This window comes from Coloeus monedula (assembly GCF_965178545.1).
Source record: "Coloeus monedula genome assembly, chromosome: 3".
Classification (NCBI taxonomy): Eukaryota; Metazoa; Chordata; class Aves; order Passeriformes; family Corvidae; genus Coloeus; species Coloeus monedula.
Genome location: NC_138783.1, coordinates 40,570,360 through 40,598,299, shown reverse-complemented (window position 1 = coordinate 40,598,299; position 27,940 = coordinate 40,570,360). Strand labels below are relative to the sequence as shown.

General features: G+C 35.1%; 1 protein-coding gene across 2 annotated transcripts in view; it reads right to left on the bottom strand.

Moving 5' to 3' along the window:
- Nucleotides 1–27,940, bottom strand: part of CNTN5 (contactin 5) — a gene marked incomplete at both ends in the record, with an annotated part of 320,395 nt that overhangs the window by 237,149 nt on the left and 55,306 nt on the right. The window contains one exon of one of the 2 annotated variants that reach the window (XM_082279212.1): nt 58–276. The exons of the other annotated variant lie outside the window; for it this stretch is intronic. Within the exon in view, the coding sequence (XP_082135338.1) occupies nt 58–276 (219 nt within the window). The remainder of the gene's footprint in view (nt 1–57; nt 277–27,940) is intronic. 2 annotated transcript variants of the gene reach the window in all.

Here is a 27,940-nt window from a genome sequence, read left to right as displayed (position 1 = left end):
AAAATGCATTGATTTTGAAAAATATTTCCAAGTTTTAGAGGGGGGAGCTACACTTACCATCATTTTTGAAGTTCTCTGAAAAGTGGTAGAGGTTTGTTGGGGAGTGATAATGCTGTGCAGCTCCTCTCCAGCCTGGTGAAGATACACTTCCTAATGAAGGACTGCTTAATCGTGGTCTGTTCTTTGAATTAAATGAGGCTAAAGATGAACTACCAGATTTTATTCTTAGGATAGCAGCATATGATGTGGGGACACCAGGAACAGCTTCTGAATATTCTGGAAAAAAATCCAAAAAAAACCAACAAGGAGTGAACACTCAACAGAGACAAAATCTGTCACTTTGCAAAAGAATGTTTAGTCAAGTAGTAGAAAAGTAGAAAAGTTTTATCTAAAGAAGGAGTGACAAAAACATCCCAGGCTTGATGAGAGACTCAGCTTCTGAAAAGAACTGGGTAGCAGCATAGAGGTCTAAGAAAATTTCCCTGCACCTTCACCATAATATATGTCAGGTGGTTATTCAATTTCTTACTTAAGGAAACATGAGTTTTCAGTGTTTTTAATTTTATTTCTATGACCCTATATTTCTATTTCATAGTGGAAAAGTGTCTGGCAAGCCACCATCTTTCCTTCACAGCCTTCCTTTACTTTGTAAGTGCAATGCAGAAACACTGATTGAAGCTAAATATGCATCTCCATTCAACACTACTCTGCAAATCAAACAGGCTAGCTAAACAAGGTATTTGTGCATACAGGCCAAGAGTACCTGTATGCACAAATACCTTTCCAAAAACATACATATGCTAGTCACCTCCTCTTCTGCCTTTTCATGTTCCCTTTTTTGTCTTTCTTGCTGCATTTAAAATTTCAATGTTTACAAATAAAGATTTGTGCCCAAGCTTTCAGTCCCGGTATAATGCCAAATATAAAGGAAATAAATTATATTATAATAGATTTAAAAATTATAACTCAGGACCTGCAGGAACAAATCAATCAGATGTATTGACATCAATTGTCCTGAAAATGCAAGGGTTAAGGAGGTGAGAAGAACATTTAAAAATACATTCAGAGAGAGATGAGCAAAGTGATTCAGACAGCACATCTAATGCCTATGAAGGAACAGATCTTTTGGAGGACACTTAGAAGTGGCTGGAAGCAAAAAAAGATCACTCTTCTGCCATCTCTGCTAGCGATAAGTATTTAAAAATTGGATGTCCTCTACATTGGCATAACATGTAAAATTTGTCACTTTTGGGCCTTGACTCTCCTGTTTGCTTATATATGTAACACAATGAGCCACACTAGTAAATAGGATTCAACAACACTGACATAGTTTTGACAACTTCTTTTTGCTGAAATCTTTTGTGTAGGCAGTTTCATGAAATGAAGTTTTTCTGTTCTGCCTCATCAAGTTAAGAAGACTGCAATTCTTCTCCCACTTAAAAAGAAAAGAAAAAAATATTTTATAGTTCTTTGTTATCTAGTGGAGTGGGGAACGCTAGTTCTGCAGTGGTAGTTTCAGGGTTTGAAAGAAATAAAGAATTGGCAAGATCTCAGATGGCATGAATGCAAAGTACCATGGGAAGAAAGAGAAGGAAAAGATACAAAAGTCAGTCTACATGGTGAAAAGGTCCTGCAGTAATTGAGAGTGTTACGTAAGCTGTTTTCTGACCTTCCGTGGTATAATTGCTTTGTTTGGCTGGGATTAGTGATCAATGTGAAATTTCACCCTGACTCCAGTTGCTCTGTCATGCTCATGGGGATGCTGTATCTGAGTAAAGCTTCTCTTGTAAAACATAAATAGAAATGGTTAATAAATTATACATAAGGAAATATTTCTTGTTTTGTTTACTGAAAGTTTGTAGCCTGTGATCGTTACTGAAAACTACAGCAGAAAACACACCTGAAAACAAAACCTACTTCCTAATTCAAGCATTCACCTTCAGAGATTTAGACTTCTGAACTTCCTAGTTACAGTGGCTTAATTAGAATATATTTTTATTGGAATACTATTTACAGTAAAATTATTCCTTTAATTTGGTTTGGATTAGACTTCTGAGATTTGGGAAAATAAATTTATATATTCCATTATTTAAGTACATAATTAAACTGATAGAGAATAGATATTACTCTCTAACATGCTTTTTTACTTTACCAGTTTACCCTAAAAATCCTTGAGAAATTTCATCAAAGACCTATGGGTAGTTATGAAAATACTGCTGTATATTGAGCTTCACAATGAAATTATGTTTTCCCTAACCTAATTCTGAGAAATAAATTAGGTATTTGGCATGAAGCTTCCAAAGGTTCCTTCAGCTGCAAGAAGACACAGATAAGAAGGATATAGGCCCAAAAAGTGGAGATATTAAGCAACTAGAAACCAGTCACAATAAAATAAGTGATTTGGATTAGCCTTCATATTTCTTTAAACTAGAACTACCAGATTTATAGTAATTTTAACAGTCACATGACACTTTTAAAAAAGACTATTTTTTATTTGTATTACACATTTTCTTAATGGATCTCCAACAGCAAACTAGGATATGAAATAGTTTTGGTAATTTTTTAATGACTCTATCAATAAATTATTCATGCATCTCTCATTGTTTCCAGCACATGCTGCTCTTCATTCAGGTTGGTCAGACTCAAGACAACAAGGAAACCAACAGTGCCATAGGTAATAGAGAAACTGTCTTCCACTGACTACTGAGGTGTCTTTTTTCTTTTAGAAAAAGCCCAAATATACGAATTCCAAGCTAATGTGAAACAATTTTACTCCTGTGATTTTTAATATCTATATCAGGTTAAATTCAACTTTATTTCATGTATGCTGTTGTGGGAGTACAAAGCTGACTCTAAGGGAAAGGGGACCACAAGACAGCAAATGCTTGCACAAGTTCCTTGGGTACAGTCCATGGGTACAAACATAAACCACAAATACTATCCTGTTACATATTATAATTTTGTTTTAAAAGGCACAACATAGCTCAGTAAAGCTCAAACAATGGTACATAGTAATTTGATCAAAATACATTCTTTCTTTAAACAGAGAAAAGTGTCAAAGCGAATTCATTGAATCAACCCCAAAATTTCTTTGAAAACTGTCTTTGTAATGTTTGAACTTAATAGAGAGTAGAGGATTATGACTCTTGGGGTGATGTTTTGTTTTCCTTTACTCCTTTTTTTTCTTTAAGTGACTCCTGGTCAGTTACTGACTCGTTGACATTTCTCAACTATCTAATTAAAATGTAGTCGGTCTTATAATACTTGCAAATGTGACCTTCATTTGTGTATTTTTGCGAGCTAGCATGTTTAATCAAATGTCACTAAGAATGCTAACCCATTTTTTTCATTGTAACTTTTAATTACATTGTTTCAGTGGAAGTTTTCAGTCTTCTAAGTTTATGGAAATATGTGCATTCATTCTGTAAACAAGATTTTATTGGTGTTGCTCCTCGAGTTTTTAAACAGAAATGTACTTTCTGCTCTGTTATGTGCATGCACATTGGTTTCCTCTTAGACTGCTCAATGACAATTGCTTGGCAATAACCTGTGAGAGAGGTACAAGCATAACAGGAAGCTGTGCTGATAAGGTGTCCATCCAGATCCTCTCCTATGAAAACTAGGATCCCTACTAAAACACAGAAAAATATGAATAAATCATGTTTTTCTGATGAAATTATATTAACTGTGACAAAAAAGAACCCAAAAACCCCCCAGTGAAATACCAAAACAACAATACACACAAAAAAACCCCACCAACCAAGAGCCACTCAACAAAATAAACACAAAAAATCACCCAGAACAAAGACGAAAATGGAAGCCAGAAGATTTCTCAGGAACTGGTTAGTGCATCTGATGCTCTTCTGTGCATTTCCCTCTGTGGTGGTTTAGTTTATCTGTCAGAGATTTTATTCTAAAATTGCTATTCTATCCCATTATTACTCAAAGCAATAGACAATGCAGTATCATATACAGACAATCATCAAAACCAAACAAACAGTGAAGAAACCTTCACTGAGGACCTCATTTTAAACATCTGGAACCTGGATGTCTGCATGTAAGGTAGTGAGGCTGGGCTCACTTTACAGGCAGGAGAGAGGAAGAGGAAAATGGCATGTGATATGATAAGCAGTCTAAATAAATGGCTACTTCTTGCCACAGAATTTAAAGGAAAGTAAGATGAAAAGCTAAGATGTCAACATTTCACTTTTTCAGATCTCAGTTGTCTTAGTCATAGAATTATAGATTCATAAATGTTGGAAAAGACCTCCAACATCACTGAGTCCAACCTTTGACCAATCACCACATCAACTAGACCATTGCACTAAGTGCCATGTCCAGTCATTTCTTGGACACCTCCTGGGACAGTGATTCCACCTCCCTGGGCAACCTGTGCCAATGCTTAACCACCCTTTCCATAAAGAAATTCCTCCTGATGTCCAATCCGAACTTTCTCTGGTGAAGCTTGTGGTTATGGCCTCTCGTCCTGTCACTATTTGCCTGGCAGAGGCAATCTGCTGACCCTGATTTTGTTACAACCTCTGTTCAGGTAGTTGTAGATAGTGATAAGGTCCACCCAGAGCCTTCTTTTCTCTAGTTCTCTCATCATAAGTCAATTGAGCTTCATTTGTGTCTTTTCTGATCCAAATGTTTCGCTCTTCTGCAAAGGAGTGAAAATCAAGAGATTTGAATTGCTTTCCAAAGAAGCAGTGGGGTACGATTTAGAAAAGGAAAATACGTTGGTGGTCTTTATCAAACCTTTTCACCAGAGATATGATAGCATGAGAAAGGGAGAAAAGTTATCAATGCAAGATGGTCTTTCCTTGGGGAAAAAAATATTTTTGCCAGGTCTTTGGCAAAAAAAAGTAAACCCTCAATCACAAATTGTTCTGTTGAGCTTTTCAGTACTCCGCTATTTAAGGAAGATACACAATAATTTAACTTGAAAATCTTCAATAGCCTCTCACTTTATAGAATTTGTCTTTTTCTTAGAAATCTGGTCATACAAGGAACGAAATTTAAGAATAGAATATTATAGACAGACAATGAAAAAAATAATTAGGGATATATTTTATTTTTCTTTAAAATAACAAGAGGAAATGATTTGAAGACTTAAAACATTGACTGAGAGATAGTAAAGAATATTTCCAGTGGCTATTAGCAATTGAATCAACATCTTTGGAATATTATACAGTTAGAGCTAATTTAAATGTCATGAATTTTTATGAGGAATTCTTTTGAATAATATAAAGATGCTTTTGTAGAGTTAGTCATTGCTTCCTTTTCTACTAAAAAAACCCCTACTTTTCATCTTACTTCCACTTCATACTCATAATTCAGCAAATAGATTACTCAATATACGCCCAATTATTCCAACTTTGCATCCAACATATAACATACACCAGAACAACTAAAATGTACTTTAATATAGAACACCTTCCGCTACAGAATGCTTCCAATTGCAGTAACAAAAATAATAAAAGAAATAATATATTCCAATTATGGAACAACATTTGTCCAAAGTAAAGCAATTTTGAAATGAGAAAAGCGCTTTGAGTTTATTGTCGTATTTTTTCTATTGAAACACTTAATGTTGTCTCCTTCAAAGCATGCGAATGTAATATTCAGAATACAATCAGCTAGGCTATGTTTCTGGCATAACATAGGCTTCAAAAACAGTTGTTATGTTCAGTGAGTGCTTTTCATTTTTTTTTTAAATTCACTGAAAGCATGTAATGAAAAGTGCTTTTTAGAAGTAAAAAATATAAAACATTTTGAAGACACTTCTATTTAACTTATTGAAGAAAAATTTAACTCCAAAAAATAGCATCAGACCTTTATTAACTAGCATATTCCATCTAGTTCAACTTTTATTACTTCTGGTTTTTACACTCCTAAAGACTACAGGTGTGTTCGACACTTTGCCAATGTGTGGATTGTTTCTGCCTGTTTGTCTAATAAAAAGGAGTTTTAGGCCAGCTTTTCCTAAAAAATAAGATTCAAAACAAACAGTGTAGATCACTGAGGATGTCAACACGCTCATGCCACCCAAGAAATACAGTGTAGGAATTAGCTTATTTTAAATATCTTGCGATCTTTGGCCTGAAAGAGGGGTGCTATTGACACAGTGTAATTTGTAGACATATTGGAACATGTGCTCTAAGACTCCTGTGTGGGTTTGGTTTGTCAGTTTTTAGATATACTTCATTGTATTACTTCTTCAGGTGCTTTTCATATAATATTTTTCAGCTCAAACATGACACAAATTCTCTAGCAGAAAGGCACAGAGCATTACTAATGTGAAATCCATAGATCAGCCTACACTGCATGCTTTTAATTGAAATCTTAACTTATTTTCCCTGTGGCTGATGATCATCAGAATGAGCTGTCAATTGTGGATATGAAGGGAGACCCTAGTACTAAAGGTCAACTATTTCAGCACAAATCAGTTAAAGTAATTAGTTGGATAGAAATCCTTATTTATGACTCTTCCTTCCTACAATGATATGCATATCAAGGTTAAGTGAAAAATAATAGATCAATCCACAGCAAAGAAGAAATTTGTAACTGATTTTGTTAATATAAAATGTAAATATATAAAATAAAATATAAAATATAAAATATAAAATATAAAATATAAAATATAAAATATAAAATATAAAATATAAAGTAACTTGACTGATTCCTTAACACCATCATCAAGCAGTCAAAATCTTAATAATCAATCAATCAATCATACAGCAAAGCAAATAATGTAAGTTTTTCTGTTCCCTATGATACACATCCTTACATATTACCCCAATTAAGTGTGTTTATGTGTCCACTGAAAGCAGACAGTCATTCATTCCCTTTAAAATGCCTATCTCCCGGTTAAAACCTTTAAAGTTTTTTTTTTTTTTCAAGGCAGATATGTTCCTCCCTACCCTTGGCTGCTCCTGTAGTTCTTTGTGGTTTGCTTTAATGTTTGCTAAATATTTTACAGTGCACTCTCTACCCTGGCTTGCATCTTTGAGACCTTTGTGTGGCTCAGTCTTCCCTTAGGAATCACTGAATTAATCACTGAAAGTACTGTCAGTGTAAACAACTATTGCTAGCAATTAAACAACTCTTACACACATAGAGTGAAATTCATTCTTGTGTTCTGGACAAATACTCTTGCAAAACTTCTCTTAAGCATTTTTTAATATTTAAAGCGGCACCTAAGCCTACAGATTGTTAAGGAGGTAGCATTTTATGTCACTTCTGAACTGCTTTTAAAAATAATAAAGAAAATTGTGGTGACCTGTTTACCCACTTCTTTTCTGATTCCATATTGTTCTCCCCAGCTTCCCCTTGCCCCTAGCCCTGGTCACTCCCTCGGTTTCTCCCTGTTGGTTCCTGTACCCCAACTCTGCCAATGTACTGCCCCTGGGCCCCTGAGAAAACCCCCCTGCTGCCTCACCATGTGGTCTCTCTCGGTCGCTCCGTCTCTGGGAATCAGTGGACCAACATGAAGCAATAAAGGTTCCTGATAGAGAGACCCTGCTTGCCTCCTTTGTCGTCACTGTGCTGTAGAGCCCAGCTAGCCAGAGTAGGAGCTCAGGGAAGTCCAAAAGGACTATGGGAGGGCAGAATGTCTACCCTGCCCTAAGCAGCCCTGCTGTGCTCTCCGGGAAAGCTGCAACTTACTAAACCAAACCTAGCACTGCAACAGAAAATAAAAATAAAAAAATCCCCATCCTGTTGTGATGGACATTGTTCCACTGTCTTCCTGCATGGAAACAGCAGTGTCATGCAAAGATACATGCCAAAACTTGTCTTGTCTTCTTTGTCTGAGATATACCAATAGAGACGAAAGAAACAAACCCTTCAAAACATCCAAAATTCTTCCAGGATTTGCAATGAAATAAATAGAATGCAATGTGCAGGGATTTGTATTCTCATAGGATAAATCTGTAACTCAGGCACATCTGCATGCTCTGAACATTCCACAGTCTCTTCATATGATACTTAATTCTTCTTGTCTTTGTTCATAATGGTTGGTTTTAACCAGAGGATCTGGTGCCTGCTTGTGTGCATTTCTAACTGCAAGCCTGCTCTGGTGGTCACCTTGGCACCCTCAGTGAAGTGTTTGAAAATTCAAAGGAAAGACATTAAAAGGACGCAGCCACTGAGACAGACAAGCAGCTCCCTGAAAGACACAGACATACCTTTATAATGAAGAAAAAGAGAGGCTGTACAAATGATCTCCAACAAAGTGTGAATTCTTTCAAAACAGTAATAGGAACACTAATATAATTTCCTAACACAACTGTTTTGTTATGTAGAAAAAGTGATAAGTACAGTTTAATAATAAGCTGGTGGTTTGCTAAACTTTGGAAATGATGATTTTAATTTTCAAGTTCACCAACAGGCTTCATAGATGTGGGGCTATTTGTAATAATGTTGCCTTTTCAATAAGTTTCAGAATATTTAAGGTGTCATAAATGTCAATAACATATAGGTGCCATATATATTTATGGTAATTTGTAATTATTGTTTTTATATATATTATAAAGAGGTTAGACTATTTGAGCAAACTGGACAAGGTACTATATAAATTTCCAGTGACTAAGAATAATTGTTAACAGACAAGAAGGGAAATATTAAATGTTACATGTAAAAAGTTGGCAGATATAACTGCTTTACATATTATACATACAAGTAAAACATCTCAACATTACAGAGAAACCTCACAATTTTATTCTGCAGTGAGTTTGAAGGAGAATCAAGGTCTTCATTCTCAAATGAAGAGCCACATTCAAAATGATATGACAATATCGTAATGCAGCCCAAGGAAATGCCGTGTAACATCATTCCATCCAGAAGTGGGCAGCCATACACCTCTTTGTAGACTAGTTAATGACTTGTTACAGCTCCAAAGAAATTATCATGAGTTGTTTGCCTTCTGTTTTAATAAATTCATCTGAATAATTACAATTAGGAATGAAAAAGAACAAATACATGAAAATATATTTATGAAATTGGAAAAAAACCCCCATGTTTTCTTATTACTGACAGCAACAAAAGGTCTAAAAATAAAATTAACCCAGCAAAAACCATCAGTGTTATAAAATTTCATGCAGGATTCTAATAAAACCTATACATGCATTAGAAAAACCTCTGTGAAAAACAAATAATCTGTAAGCATTGACACTGTAACAGATGTAATTTTACTGCAGTTGGGCCAGCAATGAAACACCATGACAGACACACTTGGCCCCTATATGTACATTGAGTGAATAAACAATGAAAATGCAAAATACAGCACAGAAAAATCAGCACAGTTGATTTTAGAAGTCATCACAGAGGACTTTTCTAAAGCAATCAGAATACATTTCAAAGCAACATTATTTTATCAAGGACTTATCAGAGTACACATGGACAACAGAAAGAAGAGATTTGTCATGTCTTGAATTGTTTTGGCTTTATAGCTGATTTCCATTTCAAAAGGAGTTGTAAATATATAAACATGGAATATAGCAGGAATTTTTAAATAAAGCAGATTTTGAAATCAATCAAGGTTGACTAAAATTTAGATACCTTTCCAAGAGAATTTATAATAGTTCTTTTCACTAAAATGTAATTTACTGCTGTCATGTAAGTAAATTTTTAAGTATGAATAACACTCAACAGAAAGATTTATTCTAAATCATCTATTTGGCATATGGAACTTTACTGTAAACACAGTTAGTGTGTCTGTTTGAAAGCCTGAGGTTATAGCTTTCATTTCAAAATCCTTTCCATAAAGAAAAGATGGTGAATCAGTAAGCCTTGTCATTTCAACAGAATTTGCATTCTGAAGGTTTTATGTTCCCATCTATGGTTTTACATTACAAAACGACAATGAATGTCAATCATCATAGAGAAAATTCTCTGTTTACCTGAAATTTCTCTTACTCTGAAATAGTAAAGTCCAGAGAGGACTGGGAGGTTTCAGCCAGTGTAGCACAGTCAGACAAGACCTGTCAGTCACAAGAAGGGAGGGCATATTTTGGAACACATTTCCAGGCACATGACTTCTGAAGTCAAAATATTTCTACCCAGTTTTGATGCAAAATAGCTTGAGGAGATAAAGTTACAGTAACTTCTAATGAATCATAGGGGAAATTCAACTGTACAATAACATACTAAAATCTTTCTTAGCTTAGTGCCAATCTATCTCCAAAGCAGGTTGAATTTGTGGACCTAATTACTCAGGAAAGTCAACTTCATGTAACTCTATTTTATTTGTTTTCAGACTGGAGTCCACAGATCTGTGACAATAGAACCTCCACCACAGTGCACACGTGGGTCACCTAGGGCATAATTCTGACACTTTGTTCTCCTAATTTTAGCAAGAAAAGCCTATGTTTCTAGTGCGTGCTTCTTACATGTGGGTAATTTAGAATTTCTGTTGTCTGCTACGCAGAGAGATTTCTGTTTTGGGACCTTTGAACATTTACACAGCCCATAAGTAAATTTCAGAATTGTCACTATTGCCCTGTGTATTCAGATTTCAAAATTTTGCAAACTCTCCTTAGAACAAGGTCTTCACTCAAAGGTCAAGCAATGTTTTAAATTACTAAGTTGGCTTGCATCACACATACAGACAGTTCCTAGGCATACTTTTACAATTTTATTCTTGTGTGAAAGAGGTTTACATTTTTGACAGTTACTCTTTTAATATTGATATTTAAACTCAATTTGAGCTGCTGGACCTCCTGTCCTACAGGGAAATACCATAAAGGCACATCTGGAAGGATTAAAATATATTTTTTTTCCCTCACGTCTTTTTAATTAATTTTACATCCCTTGTATATAAATGGGTAGAACTAGGTCCTGAGGATTATCTCCCCAAGGACTTCCATGACAATGAACAAAAAAACATTGAAATTTTATTATTAATTTGTTTACATTTTTTCAATATCCTTTAGAGGGAGGAAACTTAAGCAGAAATATTTTAGAGCATGCAGCTGGCTCTCTCATTTTTTCCAAGCCTGAAACATTTGCTTCCTTTCTTCCAATTTAACACCTTTGAGAGGCTCTCTCAAAGGAGGAAGGGGTTTTGCAAAAGCTCTTATCCTTGCTGCTGTATGGGATCTGTGTGGATCAGATTTTTATGGGCTTGTGTTTTTTAGCTGTCAACATAGAATGCAAATTGAATTTCTGAAAGCTTTGGTAGGTGGCAGCAGGGAAGGGATGTTTCTTTCAAAAGCCTTTTGAGAGCAACTGATGCCGAATTTCTTCATTCTCCATTCTTTGTCTTCTGTCAGGGAACTTCTGGGGAGCAGAAAGTTAGTGAGAATAAACTTTGTGGTCTGCTCCTATGGGCAGCAGAATCAAGGAGGTTCATTCATTTCTTGTGCTGTTTAATGAGATTTGCATTTATCCAACTGTTTCAATTGCCATTACTTCTTCAAAGGAAAAAGCAAGAAGGCCCTCTGAAACTGAAAATTCTTCTTCACTCTGCCTAAGTTCAGAAACTTGAAAATATAACTTTTAAAAATGGGAGAGTTTCTTATGTTTATGCTCATTATTAGCCAGTGGAACCATATATGTAGGCAAATCTCTGCAAGAATTTAAACTCAGATATTACTTTCATTTTTTTTATCCATTCACATTTTCCATAGATGACTGACACTAAACAGCATTGGAACCAAGAAAAGAAAGAGAATAAATAAGTACAGGAGAGAAACTGTCAAATTTTAGGTTACGGAAGATACATAGACTTCAGAAGAAAATAAAAGTGGCTCAGTTGTGTGTCTCCCCTCTGCAATTCATAATCACTTTATTCCTGCCAATGGAGTAGAGCAGAGGGGAATATTGAAGGCATAAAGAGAATCAGAAAATCTGATATAGTGAAAGCAGAGAAGTTAAAAGAATCACAGTATATTGATGATAGTAGCTATAAAGATTAAAGTCTGTTTGCTTACATTTGTAACTTTCCTATAACTGGCAACAACAGAAACAGGAATAAAATACACAGTCACCAGCATAGTATTCCTAGAGTTAATAAAGAATGGTATGGACCATAAATACAGGTGAGTTAACGAATTCTAAAAAGTATCAAAACTCTACACCAGCAGATATCCTGTATGGTACTTGGCCAAAACACCTGTTTTTTTGTAGAATCAGATGTGGCCATTACATTATTGATGAACACTGACTAACACAGCAAAAACAAATGTCAGCTGCTGCTATTACTTTAACCTCTAAAAATACATGGTTCAGACTAAAAAAATAGCACCAGCTCTCTTGTGCTTAGTAATTTAAAACATTGCTTGACCTTTAAGTGAAAACCTTGTTCTAAGGGGAGTTTGCAAAATTTTGAAATCTGAATACACAGGATGATAGTGACAATTCTGAAATTTACCTATGGGCTGTGTAAATGTTCAAAGGTCTCAAAACAGAAAACTCCGTCTGTTTGGAAGACAACACCAATTCTTCCATATAGACATTGCAGAAGAAAAGAAAGGTCTCTTGCTTGTATACACTGCTATATTTGTAGTAAGATTTTCCACCACTTTTTCTTTGAAAAATCTCTGCAAAGATTTCTGCACCAGTCAATTTTTACAGTTACACTGAAATAGCTGAGCTTACATCCCCCACAGGGCTACTGAGTTGATTGAAAGCACAAACAACCAACAATGACCTTTACTGGGAACTTACTTCTGTAGAGCTTACAAAAACCCCCTGTTCTTCTCACTTTGCTCTCTCCTTTCTCCACCCCAAATCACTATCAGCAAAACCCTGAGGCAGGAGCATAAGAACTAGATGATCTTTAAAAGTACCTCTCAAAAGAAAATCATTCTGTGATTCTAGAAACAGAAGATGGTCAGAGATTCCAAGACTTCTGATCAGATGGGCAGATCCCAAAGAGGAATCACGCATGACATTATTGACTAACTCAGTCTTTCAGAAGAACCAAGCATCAGTGCTAATTTTGCTGGAGATTTTGGCATATGTATTAGTGGCTTCTAGAGAATACACTGATCCCAGACAAAAATTGAGGGATGACACGGAGAGAATTTATGGAAAGCTGTCCAATTTTTATGGGAGTTATGAAGGCACCATTAATTGCTCTGAAACAACCTGTTGATGGCTTTTCAAGTGTGCATGGGTTAAAGGAAAAACTTGCTGCTGAAAGGGTAGTATAAATAATTTTTTTTTTCATACTCTTCAAATGCAATCAGACATTGTCTTCCACAGTTATGCTGTAGGCCTTCAATTATACCTGTAGTAATCCAGATTTACCACGGTTAAGTAAGTTGTATGTTTGCCAATAATACCAATACTCATGAAGAGTAACAACCCAATAGATCACAGGACATGTTTTTTCATTTCCTCTGGACTGTTCCTGCAAGTCAGGTTTTAGATGCTTATGAACTTGCTTTAGGAACTTGCTGTGGCAATAAAGGTCCAAGTTTGAAAAGATAAAACAGAAAAAAATAGTTTGAAGTAAATAAATCCTAAAACTTTCCCTTTCAGGATATGAATTGTAGCAGGTAGGGCTGTCATCATGCAAGGAGCTGTTCATAAAAACCTGAGGTCAATTTTTCTGTAGAAAATGTTCCTAAGAATAAAACAGTTTCCATATAGAGGAAAAAAAGTGTCCTTTTGTATCATATTGCTCAACTTTCCACCCATAGTTCACCTATTTTTACTGGGTTTTTAAAATCATTTTCTTTAAAAATATTGCTTTATTAGAAGATATCTTTTTATCAAAGTGAAAAAAAAAAACCTGCAAGAACATATTTTGGGAAGGTTTTTTACTGAAATAGCTTCTTAAGTACAGATATAATCAGAGTGAAAAGAAGCCTAGAATACCCAGAAGTGTAACTGTATCTGGCTCTCACATAATACCTGACAGATACATGTTCATGTCCCTGTTCTTTTCAATTTTCAGATCAATCTTTACTAAGTATAAAAGAAAGACTGATTCTGGAATTCAAGAGAGCATTGCCTTGTGCTGTAAAAATCATTGGTTAAAGGCCCTGTTCCAATTTGTATTTTGTTATTAACAGAGGTGAAAGAGGAAATGGGAACATCTAGACTCCCAAGAGTCCACTTAAAATCTATTCTTATATTTAGGAAGCTCCTCTGTGGCTGGGAAGATTGAGGTTTGACTCCGGGAAAACATAAACTGAATCGAAGCAACAAATACTCAATATGCATTTTAAACACTAAGTTACTGAATATTACCATGGAGGACTCCCAGCTTGGTTTTCATCTTAGATTGCTTTTCACAGACAGAATCAGGTGCCTCATGTTCTCATCTTAATATTAAAATGTCTTAGAAATGCTTAAATCTGTTCTTTCCCAAATGAGGACCTCTAAAAGCATTTACTACACTCACATACTTGATGAAAAGATAAAAATAATCATATCTCAAACAACTACTGCACATGTTAACACAAAAATCCGTGGTACAGGATTTTATAGAGGGCGGTAAAGTATATTAAACCCACACCCAGTGAGTACCAACTGAGTGTTTACCCAAACTTTACCTTCTTTTTGGAGAAGTGGCTTCTACCGAGTGGGACTGATGTGTATGTGCTGTGGGTTTTTAAACCCCTTCAGAGCTTTTCAAATGTAGAAATGTTTTTCTGCCTGTAGCTGGGTTATGGCACCACTGGGTTATGGCACTACTCTGGAAGAGTCTGATTCGTGCCAATGTGTTTCTGACTCTCATGGGTTCATAAAGTTCTCTGCATGGCAAAGAGGAATCTTCAGCCACCAAGGACTAGAAAGTTTTCATAGCCATAAAGATGAGCTGAAGGAATTTGAAACATGCCGTCTTCAAGGAACATTTTGAAAACTCATTCGGTTCTAATGGTATTTTCTTTTAGCAACATAGATATATGAAAAGATAATGCAAATAAGCAAATATTTATCTGACATAAAGAACACTACTGACTATATCTTTCTAAATTTTCATCTTATACACATATGTAAGTAACATAAATATATGGTTTTGTGAGATAACAGTGTAAGACCATGTACCTATTAGCACCTAACTACTAACCACATACAACCACTAAAGCACCCTGTAGTAACTGCAAAAATCTACAGTTTATGAAGAGGTTTTTTTCACTTTTTCTTCTTCAGCCCACTCTATAAAACAGTATTTTGCTGAAAGTCTCAGATAGAGCTTATTTGCCAATTAAAAGCAACTTCATATGCCCACATAAGGTTATATTCACATCACAGTTGTACTCGTATCTAATGTTTTTAATCAACCAACTTCAAAACAAACAAAGAGAAAAAACCCCACTAAAATAAACAGTAGTTATGTGTATTTTTGAGCACAAAATTTTTACCATTCTAGGAAAAAAGAAAGGAAGAAATTTACTTCTTTTAGCTTCCAAAATCAGAACAAGGGGCACCTTATGACCCATTCACCTCTGTAGTATAAAGTCAAACAAATAGTACTGAAGTTATTGCAGACTATTTTAACTGTCATAAGTAGACAAACTACTCAGAAAACTTTCTGAGAGATTTATTGCATAGCAGCCCTGTTTCCCTTGCACAGTTTTGAGAGCTCGATGTCACATGCAGAATTAACAAAAATTACATTTCTTTCACTGGATGCCTAAGAGTTTTGAAGTTTTAATATGTCATTCGCTTGATTAAATATTAGATGTCATGATATTATTGAAATAATGAAATGCATCCAGCTCTTTCAAATAGGTTCCATTTTCTGTTCCAAAGGACAGAAATTGACCTTTCACTAGCAAGTGGTAATCCCATTTTGTAAACTGAAAATAGGTTTTATAATTAGAAGGCCAAGTAATAGCGTTTGCTGATGCAAATGCAAATCCTTTTTAAAGTCAGTGACACAAAGCCTAGTTGTCCCTGAACAATCTTTGATACAGCTCTTTGGGTGAGTCCACCCTCTGTTATTCAAAAGGACACCAGTCTTCACTCAGCTTACTGCTGTATGATCTTGTAGCATCTTCGTATCTCTTCCACAGATCCAGCCACATGGTCGTTCTCTGCCCTACCAGGGATCCTCCTACACTGAAATGGTCCTTCTAACATCAGCTGAATTAACATTATAACTAATTTCTTCCACTAACTCTAATCTTACACTAGGCACTCCACAGTTGTTCCAGAATAAAATTTTGTAATATGCTTCATTTTGAAGAAACACTCATATTTAAAATGAAGTTTAATGGAAAAGAATATCTTAGGCAGATGGCTTATTATTTTCTAGATACAAATCATAAGGCACTGCATTAAATAATAAATGGATGATGGGGTGAATCTTTTAAGAGTATATATGTTGAGAGTAATCTATTGCACTCAATAACATTTATTTACACTTAGGGAAAATATATTTCTTCTAGCTTTTTTTTCATTTTCAATCACTTCATTTTATAAATTTTTCTCTGTTTTAGGAGTATAATTGACTAGGGAGGACTACAGAGATGCAGCTTTTTGCAGCTATAAGGGAGGAAATCTGTGTGGCCAAAGCTCAGTTGGAGCTGAAGTTGGCCAGTACCATGGGGCATGGTCTAACCTCTGTGAGAAGAGAGAATAATTCCAACAGTAACAGATCTCATGTTCATACACTACCACAACATAAACTGAGAAGAAGCCAAATGCAGTGAACAGTCTAAACACTTGTTCATCTGAACCAGCTCTTCTGGACACACTGAAATGTGGATTTCTGTGTTTTTATTCTTACTGAAAGAGGAAGGGCAGTAGACAATAAAACCTCTGGCTCTGTATGTCAGGTCATAATAAAAAGCAGTTGTCCCTTGGTGGGTTTATGCCATGCTTGATTTTTAGGTCATGATTCAGGTGGTCTGTCTCCCTGTTAGAAATGCTTCATCTTTTATAATAATGTCCTTTATATAAAAATATTCTGTAACACTTCTGAAAAAAGAATGAGAAATGCTGTTTTGAAAGTGCTGAATGAAGATTGTCTCTGAAGCAGAATGTGATGACAGCTGAGCAGCATAAGCCAGGACTAATGCCAAAATGTTAGGGCAGGAAGAAAAAGATGTATTGGTTCTTTGTCTAAGTACAGTCTTCTGTATTGGAAACATCGCACAGAGATGGGCAGCTTCACAGAGAGGTTTTATCAGCCCTGAAAGGATATTCCTCACGTAAATTTGACAAAAGACTGACACTTCAGAGTAGAAGCTTTCCATAGAATAAAATACTTCATAACTGTTTTCAGAGCACTGATTATGTCAAAAAGCATATTTTGGCTAGTCAGGCAAGTAAAAAGGAAGTTTAAAATATAATGATTTTAAAATTATTACAGCTGTTCATCAGGTGATAGTTTTCTCACTGGCAGTTTAAAACTAACCAGTGGTTATTTTAAAAAGAAAAATTAATCTGCTAGTAATCAATCAAGAAAAGGTTTTGAGCACCTGTATTTTACTTGCAAGTCTTCTGTACGAGAAAACTTTTTTATAAATTTTGAAGTTGATAAAAATGAAAAAGAGGGAACAGTTTTAAACTGAGAAGTAGTTATTAGGAAGAAATTCTTCACTGTGAGGGTGGTGAGAAACTGGCACAGGTTGCCCAGAGAAGCTGTGGGCGTCCCATCCCTGGAAATGTTCGAGGTCTGGTTGGATGGGGCTCTGATCAATCTGGTCTACAAGGTGTCCAGCAAGAAGGGTTGGAATTAAAAGGCCTTTAAAGTCCCTTGCAACCCAAACCATTCTATGATTCTATGAAATTGCATGCAAGCAGACTGGATATTCAACACCGCAGAGCTATGTTTCTCTTTTCAGTTAAATTCTGATTTTGTATGCAGCCAAAATTCCAAAATATAATTTACTTCAAAGAAAGATGTGTTATTCTTTAGTAACTCCTCTAGACTAGTGTCTTCTTACTGTTTCTAGCCTGTGTTCAAAACTTTAAGTGTACATTTAAACTAAGAATCTGTTAAATAAATCTTATATAAGGGGGAAATATTTCATTAATTTGTAGGTTTTTCATGGCTAAATACTCCTTCACTAGGCTTGCAAGTATTTTCCAGCAGGTAGAATAGAGAAAGTTGGATTGGTCTTCATGAAACCTGACTGCACTTGATGTCATATCTAATACCTAATATAGGTAGGTGTAGAAATTTATCCTAGATCACTGCTAAACTTAATTTAGTGAAAGAAGAGAAATTCCAGTTGAAGATCAGATAGCAGATATAGGACATGACCAGCAGAAGAAACAAATCTTGAGCTGTTCAGGTCAGTCTTAAAGTGCAAATGTCAAAGAAAAAATGTTTGAGATATTTTTGTCTGAACTCTGATGTGCTTTAAACAATGCTCAAGCTGAAAGCAGGCTAATTCACATAATTAGAAAGAGATGATGTTTTCACTCTTCAAACTTTTATTTTTTAAAATTATATCCTATTTTAGTATATTGTGTTTAAAACAGATTTTACACACTTTTAATTTTTTTCATACAAATTTGCTCTGAAGAAATTATGAGCAAGTATTTTATAATAAGATTTCAATGAAAAATTTCACTGTCATAAATTCCTTGCTATTAAAGGAAGGAGTGGCACACTGTACATCATCTGTAGTTAGGGCTCATCAAAGGGTTTATTTGAACAATGTAACTTCTCTTTTTTTCTTGGAATACCTCTGCAAACAAATATTGTTTTTCTTAATTTTATTTTCCAGGATTTATTCTTCAAATATGACTAAGAGAGGACAATTTTTCATGTTTGATCTTGGGGGTGGGAAAGTTAAATGAGGTAATTCATCTGGGCCTGATCGCATGCATACACATTTCTTTTCCCTGGCTAGAGTCAGAAATCGATGATTTCAGAAGTTTGACAGTGCTGTATAGAGCTAGAATTCTGCTTTCTGGACTATTCAGAACTGTAGCATTTTGAATGTTCCCAGGGCCAAGTTTGCAGGTTAGTAACAGTCAGACACTTAACTATTCACCACATAGGCATAGCAAAATGTAGTGTTACTGCAACTTGTGAATCCCCACCTTTTGGAAATCACACTAAGTTTTCATCACACAAAGTTTGTTTTTTTTACTTAAGAACATATTTAATACCAAACCAATGAATAAACAGAAACTGATATGGCTCCTTCCCATGTAGTGAGAAGGAATTATCTGACAAAGCTCATGAAAGAAACACAGAGGTAAAAACAAGCAGTGTTTGACTTCGGATCCTTTTTTTTTTCTGTCAGTAAGTGTTTGCAGCCCTTGTTGAACTTCTGCCTGGACATTTCCTGTCATAGAACTTGGAGGAGCTCAGTGGTGCCTGAGACTTCTCTTTCTCTGTCCAACCTGGCAGAAACCATTCACTTGGTGAATGTGATATCATGGAAAGAGATAAAATGATGATAAAATAAATAATAAACCCAGAAATATTGGCCAAATTATTTCTTTGCTTTGTTCTTTTAAGGGCTGTGCATTAAATCTCCACACCATTTTACTTCCAGCTGGGGCACACTGCAGTTTCTCAGCACCTAACCCAAGAAGAGGTAGCTATACTGTTTAAAAAATAGAAAATAATACTATGATAATGAGTTTGCTAAACATAGTTTTTAAAAAAACTTCGAATTTGCTTTAAGGGGACTCTTTCCTGTGCTTGCATCACTTCAAGGCTTTTGTATGACTTTGTCATGACACGTGTTAATGTTTTCATAATTCAAATGCAGAGAAATTTGAATAAATATATAATGTTTTCAAAATTGAGAGGAAAGAGATAAAATGAGAAATTATATATTCTTGTGAAAGTCATACACTCAGCAATAACACACAGTATTTTAGGTATCTTTATTAAACTGCCTACTATAAATTATAGAAATAAGAAAAAATAAAGATCAGAGAGGTGCCTCAAGAGATATTATCATCTAATTGTATGTCTGGTGTATTTGCATTACCTTCCACTTAGATAACACATGAACTACAGTACAACATAGTTTTTAGGTAAAATGAGAAATTTGGAATAAAAGCTTTAATCTTATGACTATTTAAATAAAATAATGCAAGCATAACACCTGTCTTGCCTTTCCACTCCCTTTATATGGGAATTGCTCCACTCTGTAAAATTATGTCAGAAATACAACAAATTTTCAGTGTAAATTTCCAGATTTCAGCTCCCTAATAGTTCTCTTGAAGAAGTGACCCATGTATCTAACAAAGTGACTTCCATTCTTTTTTTTGATTTTTTTTTTATTTTTTTTTTCCCCTTTGGGAAAGCTAATTCCAATTACATTTACTAAAATGTTATCCCTGTCTTGGAAGGAACTTGCTGTACAATGAAAGGTTCATATCTCAAGGTAAGAAGGAGGGGGAAGGAGTACAGAAAGGACTTTTGTAAAGTAACAGAGCTTGAACTTCAGAAAATGAGGCTTAGTGATACAGCAGTAGGAGTAACGATAACTTCTAATATAACCTGTGATACCCTATGGAAGTGAGTGAAAAAGAAATACACCTCCCTTTAAAAAGGAGTAAGTGTTCCTTGTGTGGCACATCTGAGTGAAGGCATCTTGAAGATGTCAAAAGAACTTCAAAAGGAAGAGAAAGAAGACATCAATAGCACAGATGTCTCAGCTGAATAAACATGAAAATGTCCCTGCTGGTATTCACAAGCTCAAAAGCAGACCTCAGGATTATTTGACTGTTCAGGCACCACATTTTATACAGTAGAGAAGTAATAACTTCTAGTTAATTACACATTATTTCTTGTGTGGGGGACAAGTCAAATGAAGAGTGTAAGAAAAATTATTTTTTCAGGACTACTTAGAGCAGATAATTCAAGGAATCCAGGATGACACTTCAGTATTCATTTAGATAATAAGATAAGGTTTTGCTTAGTTCAAGTATTACATATTGAATCATGTCATGTTTTAAAAAACAAAAGGTTTTTTTTAAGAAACTGCAAAAGTCATTACCATTATATTTGCACTGGAAAGTTTGAGTAGTTTTTGTATTATAAATTGCATAAAAAGTGCATCTGAGGCTGTGTAGATGCATTTACAAAATAGCTGTTTTTTCCTATTATTTTATTATGATTCAAACTTAGAGCTCTGTGACCATTCTCAGGAATTCAGTGCTTTGTAAGAAGCTCATTGATTACTTTTATTTCTGAGTTATGTAATACGTAGTGAAAAATTGGTCTCTAAAACTCCAGAACACCCCATTAAATCTCCAACTGTGTAGAATAAGAGCATTTGCTGTGTGATTCAGTGATGAATACTGTCGAAAGTTCTGGAGGAATGCAATTCAGAAAGTGCATTTCCAGAGACACACGTGACCTTCAAAAGATCTCTCTGCAAGTAACCCGTCTGCATTTAAAGTTCTAATAAAAAAAAAAAAATGGAGAAAAGAAGTGAAAATGTCATTAAAATTTAGCTGATACAGTAAACAAGACCCAACTCTATTACTTCATGCAGTTTTTTAGCCACCACCTATTTCAAAACAAGAGCAGCAATTTTATACTCTAGAGGAAGCAACTATATATTTAAGCCATGTAATTTTTGTTTGAAATCCATTTACTTTTTCAAAAAGCCTTTCATATCAGGCTAACATCATCCTAGTTATTAAAAATGTTACACTGACTACAACTGTGATTAAATATTTATTGAGATGCCTATTACCAGTACTTATGGGCATCAATAAACTACTTTGTAAAATTTTATTCAGTCAACAAATATTCTTCTATATTTAATTAATTTTAAGTATGTGTATACTAGGTGCTGATTCTTTTGAAATTACCCTTATAGTTGGCCTTCAATTTCTCAATGTAAGTTTTTATTGAATAATGAAGTATTTTATTGAATAATTCAAGTATATGTCTCATTAAATTAGCATCACTGTGTGCTGCACTTTCTTAATGTTATGTGTGAAATAACATTGTTGGTTTACAAAGACACAGTAACCTGGACTGCTTAATGAAAAAGAGATGTTTAACTCCAAATATACTGCTTTCTTACCTAAGCATGTACCTCTTTTTCCTCAACTCTAGACTTTTGGCAAGATGGATAAACCTTACTTGACTAATTTTAGAGCTGAAGCAGCATAAGTGGTCTTCAAAATACTCATGAACTTCTTGATATTCAATTATTTGAAAATTCAAGGACCTTAAGGATACCAGAGGTCACTGTTAGCAACAAATACCCATACTTTTAGTGACTTTAACAGCTTGAGAAAGGAGAAAAATCAATACAACAACCAAGGAAGAAATAACTCAGCTCTACCAGTAAAAAAGAAGAATTGTTTCAAAATTTCTAAGATTAGTCACACCACATTGAAGTCTTTCTGCTTTAGTTTTCCATTTTTGGGGGGAAAGATGCCAGCTCAGTATTACTAAACTATTTTTGTATTGATAAGAAACAGCTTAAATGACTGCAAACTCACTTACTGGAGGAATTAAAAAAGGAAAGTGCAGTAAGCTTCAGAGTAGTATTGAAATTTCTTAAAAATGACCTGCTACTGCTACAAACATTGTCCTAGCTTTGCCTTTTCGAAATTTTCATGCTTTTTTTTCAATTTTCAGCACCAACGGTTTTTGTAAAAAAGTGTTTAATTACGCTCTAAGATCAGCATTGAATACTGAAATAATGACTAGCTTTTAAGGCTAATTCCAGAGACGGGAAAATCCATTAGTCTCTCTCTGCATCAGCTTCATCATTTGCAATATTGGGATAATCTTGAAATTTTTCAGAAGAAAATGTGTTAAACTCCATTATTCTCCAAGGAAAAACAAATAAATATATCTTCCATACTGAGAATAAATGTATGCTTAATCTCCATGACAAATATCACAAATAGGCCAATCTAATGTGTTTTGGGCTCTGATGAGACCAGTTTAAATACTGAGTGAAACACAGTCTTTTAATTTCAACCATAAACCCAGCAGTATTTAAATACCTATTTTTTCATTTTTGGCTTCACCAAACTTTACATTAAACAGACAGATCACACTAAATGAGGTTGCTAAGGCTGTCATTTATATCACGGGGGGGGGAGCTTCTCAATGTTGTTTTTGACCCACTGTGTACATTCCCTAGATAGCAAAGAGTTGCAGGGGGCTCTGTAGAAGTACACTTACTTTCACTGCATCAGCTTAAAAACTTGATCAGCAAAATTATTATAAGCACTAGAATAACTTATGGCCTATGGCCTCATCCCACAGTGGGATCTTTTCCCTTCTCAAAGAAGCGGTGGAACTCTGGTGCACTAAAGTATAGTGCTGCTCAGCTGTCTGTCCCTGTGGTGCTGAGTTTGGGGGCCCAAATAAGAAAATTAAAATTGAAATCTTGGGAGTTCAGAGGATAATGATTTACACCCTTGGACTTTCTGAGGCAGGTGTGCAGCCTGCTGTTGAAGTTAATTACTAACCATTATCAGTGAAACTGGCATATTGCCACTTTTCTAAAATAATTTTTTTCTTCCAGTGTAGACTGAAAATACTCTTCACTTCAGTCTTCCCCCCATTTATGTATGTCCCAGATTTCTCCTCCAAATTGATCATCTTCAAACAACAATAAACTGTAGCTAATTACCAGTTAATAAAACACTTAAAAAACACCAAACAGGGCAAAATCCCCAGTATCCTACAGGTAATTCACATAGTTTTGCTAGTAACTGTGAACTGAATGGGTAACTGAAATATTTGATTTGAGTACTATTATTAGTGAAGTGCGTTAATAATTTTGAGTACAAATGTATAAATGAAATTACAGCAAAAATATTCAGAAATAAAACTATAGACTTATTCAGTCTTTTGTTGCAGGCTCTGTTACTGTGACAGTGTAACTAGCTGGCATGCAACAGTTTGAACAGAAATACGATGTTTCCAAATCAGAAATGTGTTATCATACAATGCACAGTGGATTTCCTATGGCATAGTGGCAGATCTGGTACTGGCAAATCTGGTCTCACTTATATGAATACCAGAGAAATGTACAAAAATTCTCAAATTTCACCTTACAAAAACTTTAGGATGGAAATGAGGAAAAAAAACCCACTGAAGCATAGTTATCACATAGGGCTTTCTTACAGTCATGGTTAGAATGTAAATGGTTAGGGTTAGACAATCAACTGAAAAAATCTAATAGCTAATTATCTATTTTCATTTAAAACCCATTAAAGAACTTTTCTGCCATACGATTTTCTTTGATCATCATTCTACCCTCAGAAGCATCTTCAGAACTCTGTTTACTTTTTGAGGGGACTGCAAATGCTACCTGCAATGTGGGAATTTATAGACAAATGTTGAATTTTTAAAATTACAGTTCATGATAAGCAGTGAATACCCTGTAATATTAAAATATTAAAAACAATTGAACTGACAACACATCACTCCTATGGTATAAAGGCAATAGGATGGGATTCACACAGCCAAGTGCAGGTGCCTACATCAAGCAAATCACTCAGAGACATTTTATAGAGAGTGAAGGAAAATAAACACATCTGTGGTGAAGAGTCTAATTAATCTCCCACTGAAGAGGATGAATTTTATTCTTAAAATTCTTTTCATTCCCAGATTATGAGTACGACTACTTCAGAAGTGGAAACCTAAAGATGGGTAAAATAAATTCCACATAGTATATCTAGTTCTAAAATCAGAAGCAAAACATGACGGGTTTTTTTGTGGTTTTGGTTTGGGTTGGGTTGGGTTTTTGTTTGTTTGTTTTTTTGTTGTTGGGGTTTTTGTTTTTGGTTTGTTTTTTTAACATATATTGTGTATCTGTCTTTATCATATAATTTTTAGAAATATTTTGAATTTTTAATTCCTTATAAAGTAGCATAATTACCTCTAATTTAATAAAGGAACTATGACACTGATGTTTATGGGGTTCTGATTATATGCTTTTAACCATGATAATAAAAGGAAGCCAGTTTGGAAGTTGCCTCTCCATCAAATTCAGAAATGCTTTAGTAGTATCCATCAGAGCAGACCATTTTGGAGAAAAATATATTTTTACTTTTTTGATATTTCCAGAGATAATATCATTAGGATGTTAATATAAACCATTAAGAATTGATAAAACATCTATAATAACTAAAAAAATTCAAAAATAATATTGGGATAACATATTAAAATACTTTTGGTGAACTTTGTCTTCTTTTTAAAAGCAAAAGTAGAACATATTGTGTAATGTGAATTTTATTAAAGTCAATGGAACAGCAAGACTAATACATACTACATCATTTTGACAGGTACTGAAAGACCAAGAAAAATCTAACAGAAAAATATTTAAAGATGGTCTGTGGGGATTCAGAAGTGTCTGCAGCATTAAACTTTGAAAATGTAGTTCTTGGAAGCACACAGTAGATCTCATTTTTTCATCAGTAACAAATATAGAAGCCATGTTACTTAATGCTACTCTGCTTAATGTGTACTTAATATACACAAACCCAAATAACTTATTTAATATTCAGAGTAAAATGCAGATTCTAAGGTTATGTGGGAGTTGAGAACTTCATTAAGGTTATCCAATCAAGGACCTTGGAAGGAGGTAATTTGTAAAGGCGTTATCAATGAACAGGAGCAGTTGGAGACACAAACCTGATAGAAACAGGAAAATTGAGAGGATACCAAGTCAGAACAAATGAGCGAAACTATTTTTAATGTATATTATACTATAATGCTGTCAGTAAGGGTAAGAGCTCTCCTTTAGTTAACTGAAACTGCAATCCCCTGTAAGTATAGCCTTTGCAATACTGCTGTTGTAAACTTGGCCACAGACAAGGTGTCCTGAGAGGTTCCACTGAATCACAGGTCACTTGCATCCTATTGATGTAGCTTTCTGGAGCAGCTGATATTTCAAATATACAAAATTCAAAGATCAGTTTAGGGATTAATATTGTTCTGAGTGGCAATGGTAACACAAAGAGAAAAGATGTCAACCTTGTTTCACTCCTGTCAGCAGGAATGACAGAGGCCAGTGAGGATAGAGTGCAGTAAGGATGATGTAGGGTGGCAAGGAAATAGATGACACCTCTGTGTGTGTAGCTCTATTAAAGCTTGCTGAATTTAATTTTTTATTCCTTCACATATGTTCAAGACATTTAGGTCATATTGGGCTAAATACACACATCCCTTAGCAATCGTGTTAAATTGAGTCATGTAATTTTGTGTCTGCAGGCTCTCTTATGCTGTTAGTGTGTATAACTGCAAGACTAACATTTAAGTTTAATGGTGTTATAGAACAGTCTGGGGTTACAGCTGCTTCACAAATAGCAAGACCATATATTTTTTATTACAGTTCTTACAAAAATGGATTGCACTTTTTGCATTTTTTTAAAATTAAGACTGTTCTAGTAATCTACTATTTGAACTTGCTTGCCTTTATTACTTCAAAGTGAAGACACAACACAGTCAGGTTTGCGAATTTTTCTTTAATTCTCCACTGGTGTATCTTGGTTACAGAAGAGCTGCTGCTGCAGACCTGCAGGCTGGGGAGCAGCCCTCAGGTAACCATGAGCCCTCACTGAGCCTTGGAGTCAAGGAGGACTGCGGCACAATGGGCTGTAGCAGAAAGGGCAGAGCCATGAGACCCAGGGAAGTGTTTTTCACTGTCTACTTGGCAGAATCCATCTAGAAACTGAGTCTGGTTTTGTACTCTAGACTATGAGAAGGACAGTAACCAACTAAATGGATATCAGGACAGGAGCCTGGAGCATTTTCCCTGTGAGGAGAGGCTGGGACAGTTGGGCTTGTACAGCCTGGAGCAGAGATAGCTTTGGGGTGACCCAACAGGAACCCAAGTGCCTGGGGGAGGTTCTTGGGGAGATGGAGCCTACACTTTTCACATTTGGCTGGGTGGAAGGGTGAAATAAAGTCGACACATAAGACAGAATTTCAGACTGGATATAGGGAGAAATTTCTTCCCAGTGATAAAGGTCCAGCAGTGACACAGCTTGCACAAAAATCCTAAGCAGTCACTGTCACTGAAGGTTGTGAAGACCTGACTGGATAAAATGTCCTGAGTAACCTGATTTGTCCCTAGAGCTGACCCTGCTCTGAGCAGGTGGTTGGATTGGACAGTTCCTGAGATCTCAGGATATCTTAATGATGCCATGATCCTGTGATTCTTTGATGATATTTTACTCTATTGTTTGTAGCACCAGTTTTTAACCAAATCTGCTTTCTGTTCACATTCATTTACAGCCATTGATAAAATTACACATGGGCATTTCTTAAGCAGTTATTCTAACCTTTATTTCAAATAATCAAGTCCTTAAGGGTGTTGAAGCAAATAATGATTCTATTTTCTACAGGGATTGGGGGGAAGAGGGGAAAATTTTTTTCCCAATTTTTTTTCTTAAATATAGTCTGATATTTCTTCTGGTATTTATTACCAAGGTTTATGCTCATTTACATCAGCAGGTTATCCTTTCATGACCTGAAAAGAAGGATCAAGTATAAAATTGTTTAGAATACAAAAATAATTTGTAAAAGCAGCTGTCTGGATTAAATTATTTTGAATTTTTTTTCTCCTCAGGTAAAGAATAACATTTAAAACTCTATGGATCAGACAGTACTTTCACAAATGGTGGCCACATGGTTCTTGCTGCTGCAGTGAGACACGACAGCCAAGTGGCAGAGCAAGCAGGTGGAGTGAACAAAAATACAGGTGCTCACTTTGTCACCTCAGCTTTAATTAAAATAACATAGCATTGGATATTTTAATCCCAGGACAGGAGAACAACTGGCACAGCAAATCAAGATCAGAAATCATGCAGGTGTGTGTTCTGTGGACTCAGCTTTTTGAACAGCACTAGTGGTTAGTAGGCTGACATGAAAAAGACAAGAGATAACATATTTACAGAGAATTCTGCATTATCTTTTATGAAGTGGTGATGTAAAGAAAAGGATAGAGCTGATGGCATGCTTTGATAAAAAAATTTTAGGTATGCACTATTCTGGGTTTGAAGAGAAGACAAAGCTACCTGTGAATACGATGAATAGTTTCAAATTTCCTGAATTACTGATTCAGATTCG